This window comes from Quercus suber, unplaced genomic scaffold, assembly GCF_002906115.3.
Source record: "Quercus suber isolate HL8 unplaced genomic scaffold, Cork oak 2.0 scaffold_192, whole genome shotgun sequence".
Taxonomy (NCBI): domain Eukaryota; kingdom Viridiplantae; phylum Streptophyta; class Magnoliopsida; order Fagales; family Fagaceae; genus Quercus; species Quercus suber.
This window is the reverse complement of record NW_027069650.1, coordinates 524786-541860: the sequence shown is the minus strand read 5'-3', so window position 1 is coordinate 541860 and position 17075 is coordinate 524786. Positions and strand designations below refer to the sequence as shown.

General features: G+C 36.2%; 1 protein-coding gene and 1 pseudogene across 1 annotated transcript; both read right to left on the bottom strand.

Annotated features, from left to right (window-relative positions):
- Nucleotides 1–262: 262 nt before the first annotated feature.
- On the bottom strand, nucleotides 263–3862 carry LOC112014117 (leucine-rich repeat receptor protein kinase HPCA1-like; annotated as a pseudogene).
- LOC112007014 (leucine-rich repeat protein FLOR 1) lies at nucleotides 3740–6410 on the bottom strand. The gene is made up of 4 exons (XM_065778849.1): nucleotides 5989–6410; nucleotides 4781–4898; nucleotides 4617–4688; nucleotides 3740–4509 (listed from the first exon to the last, which is right to left on the bottom strand). The coding sequence occupies exons 1-4, from the start codon at nucleotides 6086–6088 to the stop codon at nucleotides 4422–4424; spliced, it is 378 nt and encodes a 125-aa protein (XP_065634921.1). The 5' UTR covers nucleotides 6089–6410; the 3' UTR covers nucleotides 3740–4421.
- Between the last annotated feature and the right edge of the window lie 10665 nt (nucleotides 6411–17075).

The window sequence follows — 17075 nt, the reverse complement described above, 5'->3', positions numbered from 1 at the left end:
ATAGGATATTAGTGGTCTAAGTCGCTATTATGTAAATTTCAATTCTTTCATAGTGGATTCAGTTTTACCTTGAAAATAGATAGGTTAAATCCTCCCTAGGTTTTTTACCTGTTTAGTTTTCCTAGGTCATCATATCTTTGTGTTCTTTATTTTCTACACTTTACATTAATATGATATATTTGTGGTTAACCAAGATCTGATAATTTGACTAAGTAATCACTTGGCTAATTAACTAGGTTAATCTGGTTATGTTTTAAGGGGTCTAAAAGCTCACAACAACCATCTGCATTATGTCCTCAATCTCCTTCACCATATCACCCATTGTCGACTTGTTGCTTTCTGATTCTTCAAAACACCTCATTGCCAGGTACACAAACTTCTCCAGACCTTTCAGTGATGTTTGCAAACCAATGGTAGGGTCTAGAATTTCTTGAAGGTTGTATAGATCTTTAGTTCTATCAATTTCCGTTTGTACCACTCTAACAATATATTTCCTCCGTTCAATTGGCATTCTTGTAGTTATCAATTCTAGCATTACCACTCCAAAGTTATATACATCACTCTTTTCAGTTAACTGTTGGGTCATGTAATACTCAAGATCCATGTACCCCTACACCAGTATAGGAATAAAGTCACAGTGTCAGATGTTTTTTTTTTTTTTTTTTTTTTTTTTTTTAAAAAAAAAAAAAAAAAAAAAAAAAAAAAAAGTCACCCACTTGTACTTGATGTATACAACTAGGGACCAATAAAATCAAACACACAAATTACAAATATTAATAAAATCATAAACTTTTAACATAGTGAATATCATCATACAACTGACATCCAATTCAACAAAAGGATTAGGTACCCTGACAATGGGACAGTTTTGTGCAAAAGTCTTGATCTGATTCTTCCATTACTAAATGTAGCTGGATTATTATAAGCTCCTGATGTTTATTTTCTTTCGCTAAAAAAGTTTTGCAAAAAGATTTTCCACTGACCATTGTGCCTTTAACTTGAGTGCTGACATGGCCCTTTTCTCCTTCACCCATAGGCTTAGATAGTCCAAAATCAGACACTTTTGCATTTAAGTGTTCATCCAGGAGAATGTTGGTTGATTTAATGTCCCTGTGAATAATAGGAGGGTTAGCAAGTTCATGAAGATAGGCCAGGCCTCTAGCTGTACCAAGTGTGATTTTTAGTCTCCTCGTCCAATCCAACCTGAATCCTAACTTCCCTGCACAAAGAACGGCTATCTCATTAAATGTTAAAGAAAAAATATATCAACATTATCTACATGATAATTTACATTGCCTGGAAAAAGGCAATCAGAGTTATGACATATTATGTTTTCCTCTAATATTGTCTCTGGAGGAAGGCACACTGTTGAAGTATAAAGAAAACTTACTGAAAGCCATTTTAATAGTGGTTGAAGTACCTGAAAGGTTATCCTTCAGGGATCAATTTGGAACACATTCATATACAAGCATTTGTTCACCTTGATCAAAACAAAAAACAACAAGGCTGATAAGATTCTTATGATGAACCCTTGACAGAAGTTCAATCTAGGTTTTGAACTCAAGGCCACATTGCATTGATGCTTTCTGAGCTCGTTTGATGGCAATCAGTTGACCAGTGGGAAGAGTCCCTAGATAAACCAATAGTAATGTTGACAAATTAGACATTTGGTAACAAAATTTATCAACAGGAGTAGTTCAGAACTACATTGAGAAACTTAAGGAGTTGTCATTAACCAAAAAAATTATGGGGAGAAAAAGGAAAAGATTTTGTAATGGAAATTAAACATTTGAAGTGGTAAGAGAACAGAACAAATTGCATTAAGTGAAAAATATTTCTTGTTATAAAATTTAAAAAATCTTCTAATATATTCTTGGAACTTTCATGAACAACCAAAATTCTTGAGAGAGTATTCATATTTAAACCTTTCCATTACCCCCAGATCCAATAGAAGTTTCTTAAGAAAACTTGGTGTACTTCTTAAGCTCTTCAAAATAGAAACATCTTGCTCCTTTCAACTGAGGAACGCCACCACTGCCATTCTTTGGATCCCAGCGTGTTGCATTTGTATGGTGTGAAAGTGAATATATCCCTTACAATTTTGATTAATAGCTCTGAAGTACAAAATTTATGTCATAGTTATTTTACCAAAAGGGTGTAAATTGACCAGAAGCTCTTTCTGCTCTTCTTTTTTGGTGGAATGCATAAAACCCTGCTAAGAGTAATAGAAGTAGCAGGACAGTGCCACTAATTGCTGCTCCAATAATAATGCCTATGCTTGACTGCTTTTTTGACTTTGTATATTCCTCTAAATGATGCACATGTGCAAGATAGAGAGAGAGAGAGAGAGAGCCAGAGAGGTCATATTAAGATGAAGCTAACATTGTATCAAGTTCTTTTTTAAGAGATGCATCACAATAAGAAAAGGAAAATATTACAAGTATTACTTTTTAATATAGAATGCAAATTTGAAGTTACCTGAAAAGGGTCCATATGGCATAGACTTAAAATAGAAGGGTTCAAATTTATCTAGAGACTTATGAACGGTTTTAGACTCCTTAAAACAACCAGATTGGTTAGCCTAGATTAATTAGCCAAGTTGTTACTTAGTCAAATTATGCAATTCTAGGTTAAAGCAATCAAATAATCATATCAAAATAATAAAGCAGCGGAATAATAAAAGACACAATGATATGATCACCCAGGAAACCACACGGTAAAAACCTGGGGAGGATTGGACCTAGCTATCCTCAAGGTAAACCTGAATCCACTATGCGAAAGAATCGAAGTTCATACAGAAGGACTACAAGCTCCCCGCTTGACTTTCTAATGCTACCCACCAGTAGAACTTACTGACACGACCACGTGCAAGCTCTGAATCCACGGACTCCTTCTTTCTTGGACTCTTCAATCAGTTACAAGCACCCACGCTTGATATTCTTTAAGTTCTTGAATCTGCAACTGAATGATCATCAAGGTTTTGATAATATCTCCACCTTGAAAACCCTAAGTTTTGTGTAAAGGAAAACTCTTCAAAGATCTCACAAGAGATTTATACAAAACAACAATATGAGCAACAAAGGCTTAGAGAGGTTTGGGTACAAAACCCTAAAAAATAAAAGAAGGCACAAGAGGCACTCTAATCTCTCTAAAAAGCTCCAAAAACCCTCCCTAAGGTTAGCTTATGATGTCCTTTAAATACTGAAAAAAAGAGCTCGCAATTTGGGCTTCAAACGAATAAGTTATGGCCTTTTTACGTTTGCTGATTTTGCTGATAAGTGACTTTCGATCGATCGAATCTAATTTCTGATCAATCGAACCAGGCCGAAAGTCATTAACACTTCTGCAGCCACTTGATTCCAACTTTACATAAAAGACACAACTTTGAGCAAGTCTAAACAAGACTAAACATATTGTTTTGATCATAGTTTGCCAACATTACACATTAGAGTTCTAAATACATAAAATTCTAAATCTTTAGAACCTAACAGCTTAAATGTCTGGTTGCTAAGCACAAACCCAATGTTAGAAATTCCTGTTCGATTGAAACGATTTTGACCAAATAGGAAGACTTGTATGCTCATTTCAAGGTTCTCAGATGAGTCTTTAAAGAGGGTACTTATGGAAACTGAATCCACAGGCAGCTTGTGTGACTGCACAAATTTCATTAGAGACCCCTGAATATCTATGTAGTAACTTGGGTTTCCTAAATCTGAGAAGGAAGGTGCTTGAAAAAATAGAGTTCCTTGTATGAATATGCACATTTGCAACTGGGGTTGGAATCCTGACCCAAATTGCAGTTTATAGGCTGATAGTTATTTGGTGGAGTTGAGAATGTACTGTTTTTTAATTGGGGAACCATGCAGCAACTCTCATTATTATTCTTACAAAATGGGTTATCCACAAGTCTGCAGAAAAATTATGGATAATTAGTCCAATGATGTGAAAAACTGCTTAAAAAAACCTGAAGATAGTGTACATATCATGGATATTTGACTCCAACAAACCAAGAGTCTTATGATGTAATGGAATTGCCCAATTCTCTTCATGGAGGAGAACCTAGGTTTGGAACCCCTATCCCCCCAGTTGTCAGCAAAAATGAAAAATCCAACAAGAAAAACAAGTTATTCTTTTAATAGTGCAATTAAAATAAAACAACCAAACTAAATATGGCTTACATCAACTTCTTGTTGTATCTTATACCACTTCCTGTGAAGTTTTCAATTGAATTGTTCTGCAGATCGATAAGTTGCAGTTGGTTGCTATAGGCGGTGCCAACATCTAAGGTGCCATTGAGCCAGTTGTTCCTTAATACCCTATCCCCACTGTCAAAACAGTCACATCATTGTGTGTAAAAATTTCTTAGTCACTATTTTTGTGATAATAATCCCGTGAAATAGTTGATTTCTGGGATGCATGTCTCAAAGATAAAGGGCTCCCAGGCATGAGGTATGTGCGGCCTCAGATTTTGTTGAGCATTGAATCTTTAGACATCTGAGTACTAAAAGCCTATGAAAACAGATGGTAGCCAAGTTTTTCCTCAATACAATAGTTCAATTGGATTACCATAAAAACAGAAGCAGCCAAGTGCAAATAAAAGCAAATAGATGACCTACAAAGTCTGCAACTCAGACAACTGGCTGATTTCACTAGATAGTTTCCCCATCAAATACATGCTTGTCAATATTCTGGAATAAAGAACAGTCACATTAATATATATAAAAATAAAAAGAATGGACAGAATTAGAAACCTTAAAAAATCATTATAGGGTGAAATTACAAGGAGGTCACACGCGAATTGGTGCACCTAATCCCTTCCCAATTGTCACAAGGATCAGCACTACCCTTCCAATTTGGTGTGTTCTTCAACTCATCCTGGAGAGACAGTAGACCTTTAACTGCAGCAAAAATTATGAAATATTATTAATAATTGAATCACCAAGAAGGGCCATGGAATAGAAACAATATGAATGGTCAAATAAAACTATATAAGGATTATATATATTTTTTGATGATAAGTTACACATGTAATTATGGGAGAATGAAGTGCCATTAGAGGTGGAGTTCATTAGCAAGCATTATATTTGTATATGTACTAAACTGAGAGGAGGATTAGGACTAGCTTTATTATATTTTAGGCAAGAAATTTTCAGGACATGGTCACAATCTACTGTTATTCAGCAACCCAAAGAACAAAAATAAAGCCCCATCCAAGAAATGATCTTCTTGTCAAGGTTGACTGAGTACTTTCCAATTACAAGTGCTACAAATTAACTCTAAAAGTAACTAAACCATTATATCATGCGCTAAGTAACTTGAATCAAACTATACACTATCAAATCCTAACTTATGAATGCTACCAGATAAATGTGCCCTGTGCCTGTAGAAGAGGGAGTGTGTCAATCTATTGTGATATGCAGTTAATGGGACAAAGGGTAACTCTCCAAGGCACAGATCCATAACCTTCACACTGGAGATCATTGATAATCACCTAACAAAAACAGTAACCCTCTGTGTGCTGTGGAGGAATTGCATATCGCGCATGAACCACGTGTTGTAAACATGTTATTGTGCTAAAATCAAGGGATCCTCATAGGCGAAGTCTTGTGTGTGCGTGTGTGTGTGTATATATACACACACAGTTTGTATAGCACCTCATTGTTCAGAAATTGCAAAAGATAGACAGAGGCTGAGAACCAAGCCCTTGCCAGTACAATTTAGAACAATTTTGTTGTTTCTCCATCTGCTTACTACAACAAGAACAAATGAAAATTCATCCCAGGTGGGTCAAATTATTGTCCGAAGTTCACCAAACTGAATGTATTTTTCTGTTTGCTTAAATTATTAAGTAGAAGAAATTTCAAGAATCAAAAATCCAATTTATAGTCTTTGCCATGTTTCTGTCTCAGTAATTCATTCACATATGATAACAGCGAAAAATTGATTAACAAAGAAAGAAAAAGGAGAAAGCAATTGAAGTGAACTTACAGTCTTCGTTTGAAGCATCGTTGGCTGTCAGTGCTATAAACAAATATTGCATGAAAAGCAGCAGCAGCAGAAATAGCTGAGTGCCTGTTCTTCCACCCATTTCGCTTCAAAGTCACTGAATTGAATAAGGAATGATAATAAATTATGTAAATCCATCTGAGGTAAGATTGATACTAAAAAAAGTAAAAATTGCAGAACTAGTGATTACAACACATTAATTACGACACAACTACCAGTGTCCACTGACTGACTAATATGCTGGTTGTTTTTTTAAAAGAAAAAAGACACAAGTGTATATATATCATAAATGATAACTCCATGACCACAGGTTGCCTGTAACTTATTAAATGGAGATGTAGACATATATAATATAATATAGGGGACCTTCTTCTCAGAAATATCTAATCTAATCACATGAATAGGAGGGACGTTAAAAATGACAAATTTCCATTTCCATTTCCACCTTTAGCTTTAGCCTCTCCTCTTCTGTGACTGGCTTGGTTCTCTTTAGCTTTTCAGTTTCCAAATTAATATATGTATCATCAAAGTAACAGAGAAAGACAACTCAATGACTGGAACAATTAATGTATGCGCACGCCCTATAGGCTCCAAAAGAAAAGAAATAGCCAGTATTTTTTGACCAGTAGAAACAACCAGTATTAATTACATACATTTACAGTCTATGTGCTCTAAAAATACAATCAAACATGCATTCTTGAACTCATATTCATTGGTAATTTTTCATAAGTAACGAAAATTTTATTGATCATGAATATTCAAAATGTGTGTAAAATACCCTTGAATGTTTAGACTTTAAATTACAAAATATTAATTCAAACTTATTATCAAACAATTAATGTGCAGAATATGAACATAACCCAAGCACAGAATTGATAAACAATCTAAGCCAAATACAATCACATCCATAACATAAAATAAATGCCAAAGATAAAGGAAGAGAGATGCAAATACAAGGACAACACTCAATGTGTTATTGAAGAGGAAACCGAAGCCCTCGGCGTAAAACCTCTCCGCCGCCCTCCAAGCGGTTAATAATCCACTAGAAAATGTAGTTGAGATACATGAACAGCAATAGACTCTCCAAGCCTAATCTACTCAAGTACCTAAACCCTCTAAACTTCTTACTCTAACGAGGTTGCATTGAACCTTTTTCTTTTCTAGCTTACCGAATTCCGCTATAACCTATAGCATCAACCAATAACCATTAGTTCTTTCCAAACTGCTTCCCTTAGCACTAAATGAACCTTCTCACAGACGTGGATGTGATGAGAAAAGGATTTGGTCAAAAACCTTTCAAGAATGTATCAATGGAGAGGTAGAGAGTAGAGGAATTTGAAAAGTCTCTTAGTGAAGATTGGGGATGAGGCAATCTTGTTTTTTTCTAGGGTTTCTCTCACAAAATTCTCTCTAGAAGCTCTCTATATTTTGTGGGTATAAGGGTTTATATATAGTGGTGTGTCTTTAGAATACGAAGAGTCAGTTTTTGCCAAACAGAGTTGTTGGCGGCTTGGCCTCGCGGCTTGTCCAAGTCACGAGTTCAAGTCGCGAGGTAACGGCCTGGCCAGCCTGAGACTTTTGTCCTGTAGTGCGATAGCTGGCGTGACCCTTCACCTTCCCGCGTGCTTCTCACATGCACAGCATTTGGCAGCTTACAAGCCGCAAGTCAGTTGCGAGTCCTAGCCACGAGTCTCTGCTTCTTTGCATAAAGATGAGCAATTCTTCACACTTTCTTCACACACTACTCTTACATGAAACCCATCTAAATACAGGGTTACTAAATGCTAAATTACAAGAAAATTGGCACGGAATAAAGCCAACAAGATGGTTGATAAATTTCAACCTTACAATCTCCTCCTTTGGCTATTCCGTGACAAAACCCTATAACAAACTCTAGACTTAACGCGTAAGTTGGGAACAGTTGGAAAACTCACTCACACCTAACTCTAGAATCTGTGAAGCTTTTGAACCATAAGAACAAGAACTCCTGAAACACAATAACACAATAAGTTCATTGTATGCAGAAAACTTGTAATGCATATGAAGCAAGCACAATGTGATCAAGCACAATGGAATAAAGCAACAGACCATGGCAAGACCAAAAACAAGCAATTACTATAAACAAGTGATTACAATGCTCATTCACACTTGGAATGAACATCCAGACATTCAAGCTGACAAACACAAGGTAAATCACTTGAATGACCAGCACTCAACCAATGCACAGTACATAAAGCATATGCATCTAGGAATAAAGTCCTACAAGGGTACAAGAGTGACAGTACTTAGAAAGAAATGCAAAACATTTAGTTAAAAGTACTGATTTAGCAAAGCACACAAGCAGCATAAAGCAAGGTACAAACCATAAAGCTTACAAGTAGCATATAAACAAATCCTAAAAGCTTACAAAAGCAATATGGGTACAAAATATAAACAGAAACCTTAAAATCCTACAAAGGTACCAGATACAAACTATAAAGTACTTTCCTTATTATATCACTCCCCCTATCATGAATCATAAGAGCTGTGATGAACTTGGAACATATATGCCTATAACCTTAAACACTTGCACAAAACACATTAGACCCTCAAGGTAAAGCAAGTAATAAACGGACAAGTATAATGTAACAAGTAAACATGATGTAAAACATGTGAGAGTTTTGTCATTTCTATATGACTCTTGTACACATTCTTAGGGGGAAAAATTCCTTTCCTTATACACATTCGTAGGGGGAGAGATATTCCATAGGGGAGATGCATATACTAAGGGGGAGAAGACATTGTTTGGTCAAGTTGCTCACATGTTTCACATCATGTTTACTTGATCGTAATTTACTTGTTACATTATACTTGTCTGTTTATTACTTGTTTTACCTTGAAAGTCTAATGTGTTTTGTGCAAGTGTTTCAGGTTACAGGTATATATGTTCCAAGTTCATCACAGCTCCTATGATTCATGATAGGGGGAGTGATATAATAAGGGAAGTACCTGATACCTTTGTAGGTTTTTAAGGTTTCTGTTTATGTTTTGTACCCATATTGCTTTTGTAAGCTTTTAGGGTTTGTTTCTATGCTACTTGTAGGCTTTATGGTTTGTACCTTGCTTTATGCTGCCTGTGTGCTTTGCTAAATCAGTACTTTTAACTAAATATTTTGCATTTTCTTCTAAGTGTTGTCACTCTTATGCCCTTGTAGGACTTTATTCCTAGATGCATATACTTCATGTACTGTGCATTGGTTGAGTGTTGGTCATTCAAGTGATTTACCTTGTGTTTGTCAGCTTGAATGTCCGGATGTTCATTCCAAGTGTGAATGAGCATTGTGATCACTTGTTTAAAGTGACTGCTTGTTTTTGGTCTTTCCATGGTCTATTGCTTTATTCCATTGTGCTTGATCACATTGTGCTTGTTCCATATGCATTACAAGTTTTCTGCATACAATGAACTTATTGTGTTGTTGTGTTTCAGGAGTTCTTGTTCTTATGGTTCAAAAGCTTCACAGATTCTAGAGTTAGGTGTGAGTGAGTTTTTCAACTGTTCCCAACTCACGCATTAAGTCTAGAGTTTGTTATAGGGTTTTGTCGAGGAATAGCCAAAAGGGGAGATTGTAAAGTTGAAATTTATCAACCATCTTGTTGGCTTTATTCTGTGCCAATTTACTTAAAATTTAGCACTTAGTAACCCTGTATTTAGGTGGGTTTCATGTAAGGGTAGTGTGTGAAGAGAGTGTGAAGAATTGCTCATCTTTGTGTAAAGAAGCAGAGACTCGCGGTTAGGACTCGCAACTGACTCGTGGTTTGCAAGCCGCCAAATGCTGTGCACGTGAGAAGTATGCGGGAAGGTGAAGGGTCACGCTAGCTGTCACATTACAGGACAAAAGTCCCAGGTTGACCAAGCCGTTATCGCGACTTGAACTCGTGACTTAGACAAGCCGCGAGGCCAAGCCGCCAACCAACCCTGTTTGGCAAAAACTGACTCTTCATATTTCAAACACACACCACTATATATAGACCCTTATACCCACGAAATGTAGAGAGCTTTCAAAGAGAATTTTGTGAGAGAAACCCTAGAGAAAAACAAGATTGCCTCATCCCCAATCTTCACTAAGAGACTTTTCAAATTTCTCTACTCTCTTCGTCTCTATTGATATATCCTTGAGAGGTTCTTTACCAAACAATATCTTTTCCCCCTTGGTATATACATCTCCCCAATGGAATATCTCTCCCCCTACAAATATGCATGAGGAAAGGAATTTCTCCCCCTAAAAATGTGTACAAGAGTTATATAGAAATGACAAAACTCTCCGGTACAAGAGTCATATAGAAATGACAAAACTCTCCGGTATACTACTCTAGAGTATACTCTCCCCCTTTTTGACATGAATAGACAAAAGGGTTAAGGAGAAAAGAAGGCAAGAGATGATAGTATGAACAATGATAATAATGCATGAGGGGTGCAATGATGCATAGGGGGTGTGAGATGAATGGGAAAATGAAGCTCAAACCTCGGACAAAACAAAAAGCTACAAAGTATAAGGTAAACATGACATGCTAGGATGAATAAACAATGTATGAACCAATGCATGACAAGGGTCGTAAGGTGTGTGCAAGAGGTGGCTATGTGCAACGCATGACCAATGCATGAAAAATGTACATGTGGGGTAAGGTGTGTTAAAAACAAAACCAATGAACCAAACATGTTCCTAATGAGGAAACATGAGAAACCCCAAAGTTTGATACTCATTGGAGTCCAAACAAGCGAGAAAATACCTAAGAGGCATTTTATCAAACACCTAGTATGCACACTATGAAGAACAAAGTGAAACAATGCATGAACATCATGAAAACCACCCTTAATACATGCTCTTTTTGCCACAAGGGCCAACATCCAAAACAAATCATCAAAAGAAACCAATCCCATACAAAAATTTGATATAAATTAAGTTTTCCCAACCCCTATGATAAAAATCCCAACCAAAAGCACAAAACTCTCCAAAACATAATCTAAGAATCAAAATCAATGAAAAGAGTATATAATTATCTTAGAGATGTTAATGGAATAAAAAATTATTCAAATTGATTGGGTTTTGATGTAAAAATAGTGAAAGAGGGGTTTAAGAGAGAATGGGAGAGGTTTAAAACAGGTTTCCCACGAAAAGCCTTTTAAAAAGCTGTTTTTGGGCGTTTCGCGACTGGGCGAGTTGCGAAGTACAGTCATGAAAATTTTGCGAGTCATGAGCAAGTCACGAGTGAGTCGCCAAAGCTTCTTGATGAAACTAGCGACTTGGGTTGGTGACTGGCGAGTCGCGAGTGAGTAACAAGTGAATCGCGAAAAACTCTGAAATCTATTTTTCAACTCAAAACATGTTTAAACACTGAAAAACAATGTAAGCACAAAACATGAACACAAAGAGTGATAAAAATCACTTCCAAAAAACATATAAAATGATCAAAAAACTTTTTGGATTGATCCATATATAGTTGAACACACACACATCACATTTAAACAAGTACAATCGAACAAATGAATAAAGCATTCATTGAACATTAGGCATGTGTGTTGTGTGTGTATATCAAGTGTGGAATAGTCCTTAATTTAGAATGAAACTTCAATGATCAACTTAATCAAGTTATACACAATTAGTACTAACACAAGTAGTCTATCTCAATTATAGGAATGAACATATATGACCTCCCACAAGAAAATGATTACATATCTTTGAAGCTTTTCATTTGGCTTCTTTACAATTCATAACATTTGATCATTTTTATAAAAGTCACTTTCACTTTTTCCTAGTCAAATACTAGTATATGCGACGGCTTTTGTAGCTCATTATCTCTTTTCATTTTGAGACTTATATTTGTTGAACTCTTTAAGTAAAAAAAAAAAAAAAGTGGGAAGAAATATAGGCACAAGTCTACGCATGTATTAAAACCAACATAACTATTGACTAATCATTCATGACAAGCTTGAAGATCGATTTACAACAATCACACAAAGATGTCAAGATATTTCCCACAAAGATATAAGTGCATAAAGAACAAGGTAAGCTCGTAAATGCATAAAGCCGTTTGTACCTAGGTACAAGGAAAAACTCACATATGATATGTGCTCAAACAAATACGATCAAAGTTTTTGAATTTTTCACTTTTTATGTGGTTCTAAATTTTTTACTCACACAAAAACTAAAACATAAAAGTAAGATCAAAACAAAAACAATGCATATGAAAAAAATGCAAGATGCACAAAATGCATGAAGATATAAAGCATCTAATGCATTAGGGGTCCTACAAAGATCGAAAGAATTAGATCAAGGACCAAAAGAGCAAAAACTCAATCATAGGAACCCTTCCTCATCCACACAAAATGATTGTTTGGAATGAGTGTCTTAAGAGAAGTGAGACGAGCGTTGGAAGAATGAGAACTGGAGATGCACACAGTCAAGGAGTTAAGAGCATTAAATATTTTCTTTAACAACATGCTATTTTCACTCAAATCCGATTTACTCTTTTTAGAACAACTTTCAAAAAACTCAAGTTTCTCTTTTCTTTTGATTCTTTTAAAAGCATGAAACTTAGAGCATTGAGGTCTTAGATGACTAAATGCACCACAATGGTGACAAACAATGTGTTTAGGTCCACTAGAGTTTTTACGAAGGGATCTAGCAATATGGTTTTGTTCTCTCTTCAACTTATGATATTGAGGTCTTATATGACCAGTCACACCACAATGGTGGCAAGTTGGAACAAACTTAGATCCATCCAAAGCTTTAGGTCGAGACCTAAACAGAGGCTTTGACTTAATAGCTTTTCTCTCCACTGTTTGGTTTCTTTTATGTGGAGAAAAGTACACTGATTTGTCCTTAGAGGTAGAACACACATTCGGCACAAAATTGGGTACCACAACATGATTGCAACATATATTATCATCCTTTTTGGCAATAGGTTCAACAATTAAACACTTGGCATGCATCTTAAGAAATTCATTTTCACATTTTAACTCATTAACAAGTTGGTTAGTTAAAACAAGTGTAGCACCCAAGTCCATATTTAAATATTCAAACTCTTTTAGCTTTTCAAGAAAATTTTCAGTAAGTTTCTTATATTTCTCAACCAATTTGTTGGATTCATTGAGCTAGCAATCAAATCATTATTTTCACAAAATAACTTGCTCAAATTCTTTTGAAACTTCTTAGCCTTTTTCTTCAAGAGTTTCTCATTTGGAATATCAACAACACCCAAAGATTCATGCAACATGGCATCACAATCATGAGGATTCACACTCATAGAGGAATTTTCACAAACACATGACATGCTACATTTATCATCAACTAAATCATACAAAGAGGCATACAAAGAGGCATACAAAGAACAATCCATGCCAAATAAACCAAGGGGTCAAAGATCACACTTAGGTATTTAAACCACAACAAGTGTATCTGCTCTGATACTAATTGAATGTTCAAAATGTGTGTAATACACCCTTGAACGTTTAGACCCCAAATTACAAAATATCAATTCAAGCTTATTATCAAACAATTAACGTGCGGAACATGAACATAACCCAAACACAGAATTGATAAACAATCTCAGCCAAATACAATCATATCCACAACATAAAATAAATGGCAAAGATAAAGGAAGAGAGATGCAAACACAAGGACAACACTCGATTTGTTATCAAAGAAAAAACCGAAGCCCTCAGTGTAAAACATCTCCGCTGCCCTCCAAGCGGTCAATAATCCACTAGAAAATGTAGTTGGGATACATGAACAGCAATAGACCTTCCAAGCCTAATCTACCTAGGTACCTAAGCCCTTCAAGTTTTTTGCTCCAATGAGGTTGCACCGAACCTTTTTCTTTTCTAGCTTACTAAATTCCGCTATAACTCATAACATCAACCAATAAATATTAGTCCCTTCCAAACTATTTCCCTTAGCACCAAATGAACATTCTCACAAATGTGGGTGTGATGAAAAAAGAATTTGGTCAAGAACCTCTCAAGGATGTATCAATGGAGAGGAAAAGAGTAGAGGAATTTGAAGAGTCTCTTAGTGAAGATTGGGGATGAGGTAATCTTGTTTTTCTCTAGGATTTCTCTCACAAAATTCTCTCTGGAAGCTCTCTACATTTCGTGGGTATAAGGGTCTATATATAGTGGTGTGTGTTTGAAATACGAAGAGTTAGTTTTTGCCAAACAAGGCTGGTTGGCGGCTTGGCCTCGCGGCTTGTCCAAGTCGTGAGTTCAAGTTGCGAGGTAACAGTCTGACCAACTTAGGACTTTTGTCCTGTAGTACGACAGCTGGTGTGACCCTTCACCTTACTGCATACTTCTCATGTGTATAGCATTTAGTAGCTTGCAAGCCGCGAGTCAGTCGCTAGTCCTAGCCGCGAGTCTCTGCTTCTTTGCACAAAGATGAGCAATTTTTCACACTCTCTTCACACACAACCCTTACATGAAACCCAGCTAAATACAAGGTTACTAAGTACTAAATTACGAGTAAATTAACACGGAATAAAGCTAACAAGATGGTTGATAAATTTCAACCTTACAGATCAAAAAAGGAAGCACCCGTGTACACCAGGGGTGTACTCGTGGAGCAGAACAAACAACCACCTAAATACAAGGTTACTAAGTGCTAAATTACGAGTAAATTGACATGGAATAAAGCCAACAAGATGGTTGATAAATTTCAACCTTACAGATCAAAAAAGGAAGCATCCGTGTACACCAGGGGTGTACTCGGGGAGCAGAACAAACAAAATAAGCAGACTATTCAAATTTCAATGCTCAAGCATATCTAGAAAATTAGACCATGGAAGAGGATAAATAGCAACACTTCAGATTGATTGATAATTGAAGAGAGTTAAATATATTTGATGATTAAAATAATAGCCCTAATTACAAATGATTTTACTAAAAGGTTGTTCAAGGTTTACAACCTCATTTCATAGAATAAACAAAAGAATGTACACAAGCATTTCATACAGGAGCATATTGCACATTCATCTAGAAATTTGAAAGGTAAACAAAATGGTAGACTACCAATTTTGTGCCATACCATTCACTATCAAGCAACGAATAATATAGAAGAAAACCCCATTTGTTTCTCAAAAATTAGGTAAAACTCTTTATGATATTTGAAGCTAGAAAGGGGAAGGTGGTATGAACACAAGATACTTGGTCTTGAATTGCATGACGAAGCCCAAAACACTTGTCAGTATCAAGGCCAGGGCTTTGGTGGTAGGCACATCTCTTAGTCACATCAAATCTTGTAAGCAGTGGGTTTGGGATTGGTCTTGGGTCTTTTAAACACTTTTGCTTTTAGTTTTTTAAACACTATACTCACGGGCATGTATAACTTATGAAATTCCCTCTTAGGCCTTAGAGGTGGCCCTTGTAATATTGGCACATGGGAAATAGGAGCAATAAGTTGGTAAGGATCATTTTTGTATATATTAGAAACTTCTGCAGTTTTAGAACTAGATCCTAAATTCTTTTTAAACCTTGGTGGGTCCTCATTCTTTATAGTGCCATTCTTTATTGCATCCTTAATTTAGGTTCCAGCAGTAATCAAAGCTTTAAAATTAGGAAAATACTAGGCAAAGAAATATTTATGGTATACAGGCAATAAGTTTTTTACAACCATGGTTAATTGTTCTTCTTCACTTGGCATATTCATCATCTGTGCCACCTTGGACCTCCACTTGGTAATGAAGGAAAAGAAAGATTCTTTTGGCTCTTGCTTCATGGTCTCCAAATCTCTCCTTGTTACATCCACTTTTATGTTGTATTTGTATTGATTGTGAAACTCACGGTAGATGTCCTCCCAACTCCTTACTCTAGCATCATCTAGATTAAGGAACCACCTAAGAGCAGCCTAGTCAGGGTGTTTTGGAACATTTGAGCAAGTAGTTCTTCCGTTGCTCTTAGGGGTTGCATGGCCCTCATATACATCTTCAAATAGGACTTTGAGCAGTCAATCTCATCGAACTTGTCCAAGGTTGGCATCTTGAACTTGGGAGGCAGACTCACATTAGGAAAAAGTGAGAGTGATTGGTAGTCCATGAGGTCCTCCATCTTGTGAGCTCTCTTGATCATCTCTTCCATCTTGTTTATCCTCTCGTTAATCTTCTTCTCACCCTCAATGGTTAGGGAATTATGGTTAGTCTTGTTCTCTCCTTGGCCACTTTTCAGGTTCTGAAATTGTTGTACCATGAGGTTCATGTCCTCTTTCAATTGAATTTGACTAGTTACCATGGTGTTCAGTAACTCTTGAGTGTTCATAGGTTCTTTAGTGTTCGGATGTTCTCCCCCTTCTGCCATAGTGATGGAGTCTTCAGACTTTCTGTGGCTCGGATTGTCTTGTAGGTTGAATATGGGATTGTGATGTTGCAACAGTGGAGCATCTTCTACGCTCACGGGCTTTAATACCGTAATGGGAGTAATGGGCTTGGAACTGGAACTACTAGCTTGAGTGTCAGTCTTGGGTTCTCTTTGGAGTCTTCCCTCTAATCTTGACCTGATTCTCTCCTAAGAAAAGGCTTGGTTGGGTCAATCAAAGCTAGGTCCCCATCTACATCAATCAACCAACTTACAAACATATGCAACAATGCAATGCAATCTTAACATAGAACGGCCTAAAGGTAGGTTCTAAGTCATTACATTGTAGGGTGGTTTTGTTGTTTCAATTTTTTCCATAGCTAGGACGTTACACCTCCCAACTTGTAATGTAATGAACATTACGTTGGTCTAAATGGCATAGTCTATCCTTTATAGTTAACAAGAAATGATCCAGTGACTTTGGGTTATGAGCTGGTGAGTTCAACACTAGGTATCCAAATCTAATGAAGACTGGTGATCCATGGTTACTACCACTATATGTTGAGATGCGTGCATACATATTTGTTTTTTTGATGGCACACATTATGATAGTTAGGAAAAGCTCTTAACAACCAACATGGCAAAAAAAAAAAAAAATCATACAAACATCTCAAGACATAATCAAACAAACAACAATATCATGCAAAAGACAAGGGTATATAGTTGGTCACTTAAAGTCTAACACGAA

What these genes read in the sequence shown, in the direction of transcription:
- LOC112007014 (XM_065778849.1), bottom strand. Translation starts at nt 6,088, where the DNA reads ATGGGTGGAAGAACAGGCACTCAGCTATTTCTGCTGCTGCTGCTTTTC. An exon ending in AATTCGCGTGTGACCTCCTT is followed by an intron (nt 4,689 to 4,780) that starts GTAATTTCACCC and finishes TCTTTATTCCAG; the next exon opens with AATATTGACAAGCATGTATT. An exon ending in TTGTCTGAGTTGCAGACTTT is followed by an intron (nt 4,510 to 4,616) that starts GTAGGTCATCTA and finishes CTGTTTTCATAG; the next exon opens with GCTTTTAGTACTCAGATGTC.